General features: G+C 31.8%; 1 protein-coding gene across 6 annotated transcripts; it reads right to left on the bottom strand.

The window, feature by feature from the left end:
• Window positions 1-206: 206 nt before the first annotated feature.
• On the bottom strand, window positions 207-11,856 carry LOC100644547 (rho GTPase-activating protein 190). Of its 6 annotated transcripts, none has more exons than XM_012310300.3 (25): window positions 11,584-11,856; window positions 10,588-10,709; window positions 10,007-10,353; window positions 9,006-9,916; window positions 8,719-8,928; window positions 8,483-8,494; window positions 8,094-8,280; window positions 7,890-8,005; window positions 7,665-7,817; window positions 7,345-7,583; window positions 7,053-7,254; window positions 6,812-6,982; window positions 6,486-6,737; window positions 6,241-6,419; window positions 5,941-6,124; window positions 5,638-5,846; window positions 5,131-5,544; window positions 4,812-5,051; window positions 4,542-4,733; window positions 4,079-4,131; window positions 3,639-3,996; window positions 3,419-3,550; window positions 3,301-3,351; window positions 3,121-3,217; window positions 207-3,045 (listed from the first exon to the last, which is right to left on the bottom strand). In XM_012310300.3, the coding sequence occupies exons 3-25, from the start codon at window positions 10,175-10,177 to the stop codon at window positions 2,847-2,849; spliced, it is 4,932 nt and encodes a 1,643-aa protein (XP_012165690.1). In that variant the 5' UTR covers window positions 10,178-10,353; window positions 10,588-10,709; window positions 11,584-11,856; the 3' UTR covers window positions 207-2,846. The 6 variants fall into 6 exon arrangements, with proteins under 6 accessions (XP_012165690.1, XP_012165694.1, XP_003393196.1 ...); XM_012310304.3 differs by having other exon boundaries at window positions 10,629-10,709; XM_003393148.4 differs by having other exon boundaries at window positions 10,007-10,709.
• Window positions 11,857-11,970: the final 114 nt, after the last annotated feature.

Raw genomic sequence — 11,970 nt, 5'->3', positions numbered from 1 at the left:
AAAAAATCCATACGAAAGAAAATAGAAATATGACGACATTGGGGAGCACTGATTTGCAAAAATTTGTCAGCTGGAGAGAAAACATAAACAAAAAGCATACTTAGAAGGGTGGCAAAGCATAAGAGAATAATACGCAACGAAGATCAAGGATAAAAGAGAATCATTGTCAAAGGTATAACGAACAGGTGTTCGAAAAATTTAGCCAGTTTAAATTCAGCGACAATGACAGAAATCATGTCATTATTATTTCAGACAGCATTTGATCCATATCCCAGATCTCACACGTAACATCGACGTCTCTGTTCCTATTAATAACATTATACAATTATGTACGTACGAATGTATAAAATTCTGTTTTGTTTGTTTCATTTTACGACTAATACGGGAATGTACGATCCGTTGCTTGTCGCTAAGCGTCCTCGCGGCGCTGGTTAAATCATCGAAATATCGTTACAACGATTTTCTTATATATACGACAAAATTTATCGAGAACGAACTCGTCGAGATCGGACAACCTTATCGAAATGGTTTCTTTCTTTTCCTTTCTTTTCCTCATTATTCATTTACCTGCAATATATTCATCGCCAAAGGAACATAAACCTCGTCGAATTCGCGCTCGACAAAACCGGAAGTAACTTCAATCGTTACTCGCGGGAATGTTTCTTGTTATAGTTCGGTTTATCGAATAAAATAAAAGAAGAAACAAACTTGCTCACAATAGCTCCATTGTTGATCAATCGTCGATTGACTTCTTTGATCCTACTTTTCTTTTCTTTCTTTTCTTTTTTTTTTCTTGCTTGACGATTCTTGCTTCCGAACATTTCATCCTCAAATGATGTACGGTTACATTATGACCGTGACAACTACACATGTTATGGCACACCTACGTGTGAATTCATCATTATTCGAAAGGATTTCGAATCGGACCACATTCCACATTAATAGACGAAGATGTTTTGCACGCTGGAAAATCAATTAATGCTAACATACACTGATCGTAAAACAATAGCTTCGTTTCAACAAAGATCGCATCTATTACGTTAAGCGTCATTGAACAATCATTTTGCCTTTCTCGATAGTTACTATTATACATTATTAAAAACAAGTAACTACATCACAGTTCTAATGGCTCAGTCGTTTGATCCGTTGATGCGTTTGTATTATCGAATTTCATCTCATCTTCAGAACAGTAACGACGATCGTCAGAACCTTTATCCATGGGAACACATAAAAGTTATCATATGTGTATAAATTTAGAATAATGGTTTTTACCAAAAGAGAATTGTATTTCGGGATAACGCAGCAGGTACAAGAGCAAAATGGTTGAACAGTTTGACGATCGGTTACATATCCTGTGACCGTAGTATTCTAAAGCTGTTCGAAAAATAAAATGTAACGTTGATAAGTACCTTTTGTAAATACAGACGATAGCTGATACACAAATACAATATGCGATTAAAAACACGAACCTTCGTCTATTATTCAATTATTTTTATCAAATATAACATGCATCGCGTAAAAAAAGATAAAAGCGATTTGTGTAAATGTCATGGCGACCATTGAATAATCTCGAAAGTATCGGTCGATAGTCGATACTCGTAATTCTCGTTATAAACTTTTCGTAGCTTACAATCTTATAATCTTATGTACAGTTGTTCGCTTTATGAAACTTGAAAAAATGTCTGTAAGATTTTAGGTAAAGTTCTTAGCATTTAGTATTCCCGTGATCTGTTACAAATCCGGAAATCTTCAAGATTTACCTTAATAATTAGAACCATATCAATATCCTTACAATCTTCTTGATATAAACGCTTATTCGCTGCACATCTTGAAAAAATCGCAAATACATGTAACGCTTTTCATTTTCTTCATCTTTTTCTTTTTTTTTTCTTTTTGTTCGTTTTTGTTTTTCATTCAGACGGAATGGATGTATTATGCATTGTATCACCAATGAGCTTAAATAGCTCTATTAAATCAAACTAAATATTCTGAAATACTGGTTCGAGAAAGAGATTTACACTGATTAAATGCAAGTTAAAAATGCCTTCCAAACTAAAAATGATAATCGATTAACCGAAAAATTGAATTTTTCATAGAGATATTTTGATGTTTTGATATCGTTGCTATATAAAAACGCGCATGTATTAGAGAAAACTTGTATACCTCGTACATTTTATAGTAATGTCTTTAACACGTTTTAGAATATGAATATTTTTTTATAAGATTGCGCCATTTCTCTTTCTCTCGCTTTTTATCTTCCCCTCCCTCTCTCACTCTCTTTCTCTTTCTCTCACACACACGCATACACGTTGCATACAATAAACAGATCTTTTATTTATAGACGAACATAAGAACAGAAGGTAAAGGAAAACAAAAAGATCAGATAAAAAAGCAACACCGAGCTCACTACGAGTATTCGCTATTATCAAATATCGAGACTTACACCTAAATATATGTTAATAAATACATCGCTCTGAATACATCCAACATGATACATGCATACTGTTATGACACATGGATTGACTTTTTATTATTCGCGTTATTATCGGGCCTGCAAACAGCCATGATTAGGGCCATTAATCTATCACTCCGTCAGTCACACTTCGCAATGAAACAAGTATGTAAACTTAAATTAATTTGTTCGGTCTTTTTCACGTTACAAGAATTATCCTAGTCGTAGCTCAAATGCACTACGATCAAGTCATGGTGTATAAACATAACAAGACCAATCATTATTCGTAATCATAAGGACTAAACGGAAATAATACACACCGTATTGAAGTGTAATTATTTCACATTACTCGTACAAGCCCTAACTGTACGATTCGAAATAATGTAGTCTTTCACTACACCATTACGATAGCTTCTTCACCACAAAAGAGGAAAGGATATTGATCTATCATCGTCTGAACAACATCTTCTAGGTATGGTCTCATTGCTTCAAATCTGCCAAGATCGTTAAATTCTATAGGCAATAAAGTAGGCCACCAGCAGATTGCCAAATTTTTACTGTCCATACTGTTCAGCTTACAATTTTCAGCCACTCTAAAAATATGTAAATGTTCCATTATAATGATTAATACTCAGATAATCTAAACTATAATGATAATAGAAACTTACTTTACAAAATGATGAAAGATAAATTTAAGTACATCAAAATTAATTGGATTCAATTTGTTGAGCATCAAACGTAGTGCCAATAGTCTGCAGCTTCGATCTATAATAAATAATAGATATTTATCTTAAACTATTGTCTTTTTAATCTCTTTATTTTGTATAAATTTACATAATGATACTTACCTTCCATATTCATACATGTTGCGGACATCGGTTTGCTAATACCACGTGCACCTAAGCAAAAAAGAGTTAGCTTCAGCTTTAATTAAATATTTCGGTTAATGTTAAAATTATAATTTACCTGAAATGTCCTCGAGTTCGCTCATTCGTTCTTTGTCAATCAATGGTGGTAGCCTTTTTGAAAAGAAGTCTTTTAAAGCAGTCGCAACAGCATTTACAGGTATGTCCAATGAATGTATATCCACGTTTCCATCTACAATAATAAAACAAGTAAAGGAATATTCGAACGAATATATAAACAAAAATTAATATTTAGATATGAAATCATAGAAAAAACTTACCTTCTTCAAACTTTTGAAAGAGGAGTTCAACATGTGCTCTATTTCCAGGAACCCTATATATCCCTTCAGAATCTAATCCTTCATCTTCAATAAATTGCACACATTTTTCGAGAAACAGAGGTATTCGATTTGTTTCACTTTGTGCAAAGTCTTCAATTAGCGGTTGTTGATTCATACTTAATGCTGAACTAGGTCCTTTAGTTTGTTTTATTTTTTCTTGCTTCTTTTTCTCCCTTTCCTTTTCCTTCTCCGCGTGTTTTTTAAGCTTCTCCTCTTTTTGACGACGCTTCTCTAACTTCTCGTCTTCTTTCGCTTTTTGTTTATCCTTCTTTCTGTTTAATTTATCGCCATCTTTGACCTTATTTAAAATACCAAAAAGAATGTCTTCAACAAAATTTATACAGAGATTTAGCTTTACTTTGCCGTATATTTTTACTTACACTGGGAGAATTAATTTCTCGTGGAGACGAAACATCTAAACTGGATTCATCATCTGGAATGTTGCCAAAGGTAATGTCACTCCCCTGCTTTACCAAAATGATAATAATTTCATGCAATATCAAATATATAAGAAGAAATAATTCAGAGCAAACCTTCTGTTGTATCCTGTCTGAACCATCTTAAAAAATTATTGGGGAAAATTCTACAACTATTATTTAAAATTTGTGATATTAACAATTCATTAAAATCCTCGCAATTTTTATTCTTGATAGCTATTTCGAATTAATAAGTCGTCAAACTAATAGTACAATTACAGAATCGGAACAATGGCGATAAACCTTTTCTAAAACGCGAAAGATATGAAACATGCACACAAAAGCTACCAAACATTTTATATTCTTTTTTAATATCTTTTAGCATGCAAAAGATTTATATTATGATACTAATGACAATCTTACTTACAGGAAGCACTAAACATTTCTTGAGTCATATGTTTTACATTGTAGGGATGTTGTAATGATGTAGGTAGATGTTGTGGCAATGAATTTCCAAATCTTTTTCGTAGACTAGCAGCAGCGTGTTTATATTGTTTTGCTCTCGATCTCGAGTGGTCCGGATCACTAGATTCGGAAGAATCTGGTGTTTCACTAGACACTAATAAGAAAATCATCATATAACATATTTTAATAATGAAACAATTGACAGAATCATCATAATTAATGCATATAATACCTCTTTCTGTAGGATTTACACGCCAACTTTTATCCTCTTTAACATTATAATTCAAACCAACAATACCATCCCCACTTCCCATGCTAGCCAATGATGGGACTTTAGGTGCAGCGACAGGTATAGCCGTACGTTTTTTTCGTATCCTTTTGTGCGATGGTGGTTTTTTGTTTACTTTACCTAAGACATCAGCAACCCTTTGTCTTTCCAAAGAACTCCATTCAGAGTCAGAATCACTATATGCTATAAAACAAATTATATAATTAATGAACATATATGTATTAATAAACTCCAATAAAAATTTTTTTAATTGGACCCTTACAGGGTTGTCCTTTCTCGCGTCTGTGACGTAACTTAGGTTTATTATTTCCGATAGAATCTTGTACTGAAGCATACATATAATCGCCATCGTAAGAAGGATATAGGCTTGGTACTACGTCTTTAACTTGGGCATATTCAGAACCTAAATCTACCAATTCAGGTGTAGCAAGAGGAGCATGACCCATAGTTATCTTCGGACCGTGTTCATCCTTCTCGCCTACTGTCATTCTAGCTATGGCATCTGTCACATTTGAAAAATCTTTTAAATTTATTTTACCAGGTTGTTTTAAAGTTTGGCTATTTCCTTTCGGTCGTGGTTTTGCCTGGGAAATATGACGTCTGCCTGTTGTGAAAGCTCTATGGGAGTAACTATTAGTTACTCCATCTTGATGCATAAATGTATCTTTCACCCAACCTATTGCGATAAAAAAGGTATAAAAAAAATGAAATTATATTTAAAAAGGTATTTCGTCATCACTCCATTTCATTTCATTATTATAAAACTAACCGGATAATTTGTTTGTAATGTCTCCTGGTTTTAACAGATCTCTCTCTCTTTCCTCTCTATAAAAATCTACTTGGCTATAAATATCACTGTCGTCACTAGGCGTAGCTCTATTGTCTGCAAACTGTTCATTTAATCCCGTATCTCCAAGATCACCATCAGGAGTTAATTGCTCGTACGATTCGGAACCGCTTCTGAAAGTTACAGACATACTACTTCACATTAGATTTTTGAAGTACAAAGAAATTTTTATGGTAATCACAATTAATTAGATGACATTTTAAGGACTAGTTTCAAATTACTTACCCATCATCCGGTGTTTGAAGGTGATAACTTTCATGTCGTGGCGGTGGCATAGGATGTAATGCAGAGTATTCCAGAGTTCCTTCACCACTATCATTCAGATTACCTGGCTCTTCCATATTAAATGCTTGTTCAATTTCAGGTTTCTTCTCCCATACCTCTTTGAAGAATGGAGTATAAAATGCCGCTGTAATATATATATATTATGTGTAACACAATATGTATTTAAAAAACGAAATATTAAGTTAAACTAAAAAATTTGATGTTAAAAAGTAAGTAGTGTCTTTAAATACTATAGCATACTCTTTTGTTGGCAACTGGATGCTGAGGTCATAAAATGCGCTTGCAATTTATCCGCAATTGCATTTCCTTCCGTGATAAGTAAATGACTTAAATCATTACTGAAGAAAGCATTAGCACCTCCAGTATCGGTCACAGCCATTATTTGTATCGGTAAGTTTGGTATATTCATGGAAAATGCACTATGAAAAAATGTTGAATTAAAATGATATAGTTTTGAAACATAAAAATGATTATATTACACGTACTTAAGGGTTGCAAGTGATGCTTTCCTTTTTGTGGAATAAACCAATATGAAACCATGTACTAATTCGTCCCTAAATGCATTTGCTCCATGGAAACTAGAAATAATAACTTCAACTCTTCGTTTCGATTCTCCTAGAAATGTTTCTAAAACAATCGATCGATCGCCACTAAGGAAACAGCATTGATGATTAAGTAAAGGACCGAGTACGTTCTCGACAGAATATGGATCCCCACAAAACATACACATTATTATTCTAAAATAAAAATAATATTGATATATTTTCTCTCCTCTTAACACATAATATAGTCTGCTTAAAGATTATGTTACCTAATATCCGGTTCCAAACATTCAATAACACTTTGGTAAATATTTAAAAAACCAGCTCTGTGATTTATAGATTGTATAAGTTGCTGCAATGCATCTTTCACAAGCGGAGCAGGGAACCTTTTGTCTTGCTCTAAATCCTCTATGCAGACATCGATAAATGGACACTGTAGACTAATGTAAAAATTGACTGTTAATTTTTTTCTATCTACAATGAAATATAAAGTACATGAGTAATTAGTACCTATCAGCAAGATTTTGACCCTCTTTCCTAAGTCTTATTGCTTCTAATTCGTCTATAGTTGATTCTGGCACAAACATAATAACAATAGGTAATCCTTGAAATGGTAACCTATCTTCCTGTTCTAAATTCGACAATAAAGTTTTCTCTAAAGAAGAACGAATATATTCAAATGAATAATCGTCTGCGTAAATACAAAATGAACCTGTAAATTTAAAATGCTTTTAGACTTCACTTCTATTCTATATAGTATAACTATATGTGTATATATAATAATTATAGCATTGTCATATACCATGAGGCATAAAGTCAGAAGTAGTAAATGAATTGTGTGGTAGTCCGACGTCACCATCGATTATTCGATATCCAAGTGTATATAACTGACAATCAATTTCTACTTCGTCGTCCTCCGTTTGTGCTCTTATTTCACGAGCGAATTCTTCGCCAAGTCCACTGCTTCCAAGTATGACTAAATTTAATTGATTATTATCAGATGTTAATTGCCATTGGCTACTGTGATTCCATGAAGAAGGTCTAAAAAATCATTATTATAATAATATTGGAATATAAGAAATTTTATTTTATCTGTCTAATTTGAAAAAAACTAAACCTTACCTGTGAGCTTTTGTTCCAAGTATACGTTCTATAAGCGCATCCATGCAATTTGGATAAGCTGGACAATGTTCCCTTATGGGACAATGTACAAAACCCAAATGTTGAAAAAGCATTAATTTTCTATCTTGATCCAGCCTATCTAAAGCCTTATACCTGTACACCATAAGAGATAATTCAAAAATATTTGTAAATTCATTTAAAAAAGAGATAATTTTAATTAATTACCTAAAATCATCGACCAATGCATCTGTTATTTCTTTAATATCATCTTGTGTTATAGTACCAGATGGTGCTATACTTTTAAAATGATAAAACAAATCAGCATGTTCTAGTAGTAGTTCCTATAATATATAGAATCAGAAAGTACAATAGAATGTAAAATATTTAAATTGTTGTTATTACTATTTATACTAAAATGTGTATCCTTACTTGAAAATTATGTTTTGCTTTCTCAATAATTTCCTTTTGATGTTGATCATATATTTCTTGACAATCATGGTGAGAAAGAGCTTCAAAGCATTCTCTGCCCATAAAAAGAACTCTAACTTCAGACAAATGCTTTCCTGGTGTAACATAGCCAGTTTCTTCCAATAATTGCTTAAACTGCTTTTTCCATCTAATGAACAATGTATTTACATAAATATTATCAAATACTTTCCCTACTAGAATATAATTATTTATAGATTATTCATTTATGAAGTTTCAAGTATACCAAAATATATATGTATAAAAAACTATAAAAATGTTAGTACAGCTAATTATATATTTTTCTAAAAAATGATATTCTAGTATGAAAAGCGATAAAAAGCACAATTTACCTTTTAGGAAGTCTGCACAAAATAAACGCCACCCAGAATAAAGCAAAGCATTAATGTATTGCATATAAGTATTATTATCTAAAATGCTGAATAACTATATAACCTTAATAACTATGTTAAAGCATGTAAGGGAAAACTAGTGATTCTTTTGCTATTTCTAAGTAGTAGAATTTCAGCAGATAATAATTATAATAAAGTATAATCAAGAAATATATGCATATGTATGTAATACTTACTCTAATCGCCGTTGTTCTTGTTGCAATATATTTATATGATTTTTGAAAACAGTTTCCGCTTCTGGTGTCTCCAAAACATCATAAGGAATCTTTGTTCCATTGTTTTCACCAAAATCACAATCAATCCATGGGATATCCTCGGGACATTCATAAAAATATTGATGAAAATCGGGATGTTCTTTTATATACTGTTGTACTGCAGACCACTCTCTATATAAATAAAATATACGGATTCAGTAAAATGACACCTTTTAATCGTAATTAAAAGATTTTAGTTGGAAACATACTCATTGATCAAATTTGTTATATCAGGACATATTTCATGAAGAATTTCAGGTAACATATCTAAATATCCTTGAATCTTCTTTGCCACTTGTTCATCTTTCAATTTCTTAATATGTCTCCTAAATAATCTTTGGGTTGCATCAATACCAAATAATTCTACAAATGTTGAAAATTCTTTATGTTGGGCTAGTTTTTTGGATGCTTGAGACCACAATGCTCTATAGTCAGTAACATGTATTCGAATCAATCTTTGTAAAGATTCTGTAGATGCATCCAATAATTCTTTTCTAGCTCTAGCTGCTTCCGCAAATGGTGTTAGCTTACTTCGCATTTTAGTTTTATCAATCAATTGAGCCAAAATCATAAATGCCAAATCAATATTGATATTTTCATGTGCAGATGTTTCAACTATTAAAATGGAACCTTTATATTCTTTACGCATTATTAATTTTTCAGCTTCTTTTACATATTGTTCATTAGCATCATCATTTTTAGTTGTTACCAAAACTATTGGTTTTTTAGTTTTCATTAAACTGTTCAATATATTTGCTACTATTTCAATCTGTTTTTCTATAGATCTATTTGGTACAACGCTTACATCAAATACACACAAAAAGCCATCAATATTTAATTTACCATCTGGTAAAACTTTTTGTTCATATTCTTTTTCTATGCCTAATTGATTTTTGCAAATATACATAAGCTTTTCTGCACTAGTAATTTTGGTGGCTGCACATCTTTTTGCATAAGGTTCCATTTTACCACCCTTAAAAGGCTGAAATGATGCATCATCTATAAACTCTGTATGTTCTATCACTTGAAATTGATACTCTGTCCCATCCTCTGCTGTTTTTGTAACTTCACCCCAATATAGGAAATGATCATTATTCACCACGCGACCACTAAAATCTGACTGTAAAAAATAATAGCCATTTAATAAAAGAGTAATCACTGCAAAGCATACAAAGCATACAAATGTATGTAACACATATTTAGCTATTACCTGTGATAACACTGATATATGGTCCACATTATAATCATCATTCAAAGAACGCATAAAACGATTACACAGACATGACTTTCCAACACCAACTTGTCCTTTATCTTTCTCAGTGCCAGAAAGACCAACAACAGCAACATTGATGGTTTTAATATTATCACTTTTTCTTGCCATTTTTAAAGCTTAACTTGATTAGATCACTTATATAATTAAGTGTGAAAATAAAAATCTTTTCTTCATCAAACTTTACTCAGGACATTTTTAAGTACCACTATTAATAGTTCTTCTTATTCATTTATCTTTGCAGTTATTAAACATCAGTATTTCTCCCTTTGGTCATTGTATCAAGTCTAAAAATTTATATGAAAATCAGCATTACCTCCCTTTGGTAACATTTTCAACAAAATGCTCTTTTATTTTATCTTTCCCATTCGTTTACAACATTCATATATCATGCTTCAAATTTTTGTATGACATGCAAATTAACATATGAATAATTATGTACAAATGTTGTTTGCCAAAATTTCATTTGAGCTTTGTTAATGTAATTGTTATTATCGTAGCTTCATGAATGATAAACTAACATCATTAAAAATTAGTAATACGGATCTTTAAAAATCTTTACACTTTATCTTTTTCTGTAAAGCATAACATTCATAATTTAGCACAGCTGTGAGCAATGGTTCTTTGGAATGGCACTGTGTATCTGAAAAAAAAAATATTCACAATAGACTAATAAACAGTATTATGAAATGTTAGTTAGTTGCACTCATGTTTGCACTGATATCTTTATTATGGAAATTAGATTAAATATTCATGATAGTATCCACTTCCTGAAATTCACATTAATAAGATATGTAAAATCACATAGAACTGCATTCATCATCACATGTATATGCACCATAAATTACATTATAAAATATGCTTTATATTAGTAAAACAAGAGATGAATCAAATGACAAGCAAACATTCGAAGCGAAAGTAATTTTCACATCAACTGAATTTATTAAAGATGAAAATAAATTACTTCTCATATTATACAGGTTATGGATTCAATGAAATAAAACGTTAAAAAACTTTTCGAAACACATTTCTACGTTAACCTCCATATATATAATACGAATCTTGTAATTTCTTAATAATTAGAAATTTAACATAATAATTTTCCGTGGATATTATGTTTAAAAATAGTTACAAATAGTATTACAATGATATTGTTTTTTGTTAAATCGCGAAAGAATATAATTTATAATAACGACGAAGTATTTCCATCGTGATGTAATATATAGTTATATCTCTCATTAAAAATGCTAGGTAAAGTCGTAGACTTGTTATTGAAATTTACGAGACGTGATTCATGCAGCAGAAACAAATTATTCAATGTACAAATGACAGCTACGAATAGATCAATATGCATTGTACACAACCGCGGTCAATTTTGACACTGATGATAGAGTCCCGGGATTTCGACAAATATTAATAAGATACACGACCAATATACATGACACGCTGTAGCTTATCGAAGCAAAATCAGAAAACCAATCAGAATATCTTGCTCCGTATAACAAAGGCTATGATACCTGTACAGATTTTTGTTCGGCAAGCGAACTATGTATTAGACCAACCGGCCGTCCCGTATAATTTTTTTTCTCCAGATACTCGATCGATCCTTCACTGCTATAGAGCACGCACTCTTTCTTGATCTGTTTCACGTACACGGTGCACCGAAAGGCATCTACAACTTGTCTCAATGAGCGTTTAATTCCAGGTGTGTAAATAACTTCACGTCAAACATCGAGTATTGCCCCATAAAGGAGCCATCTTGGTGGGTGGGCACAAGGCGATTAATGTTTTCAGGATAGATAGTATACGTTGAACAAGAACAAGGCCGTATCTAGCGTACTTCCTATGATTCATCTATATTTTAATATAGCAGTTTTTCTTATGAACAAATTATTAAATTATAC

The sequence above is a fragment of the Bombus terrestris genome, chromosome 1 (assembly GCF_910591885.1).
Source record: "Bombus terrestris chromosome 1, iyBomTerr1.2, whole genome shotgun sequence".
In the NCBI taxonomy this organism is placed as follows: domain Eukaryota; kingdom Metazoa; phylum Arthropoda; class Insecta; order Hymenoptera; family Apidae; genus Bombus; species Bombus terrestris.
This window is presented reverse-complemented; position numbering and strand designations above follow the sequence as displayed.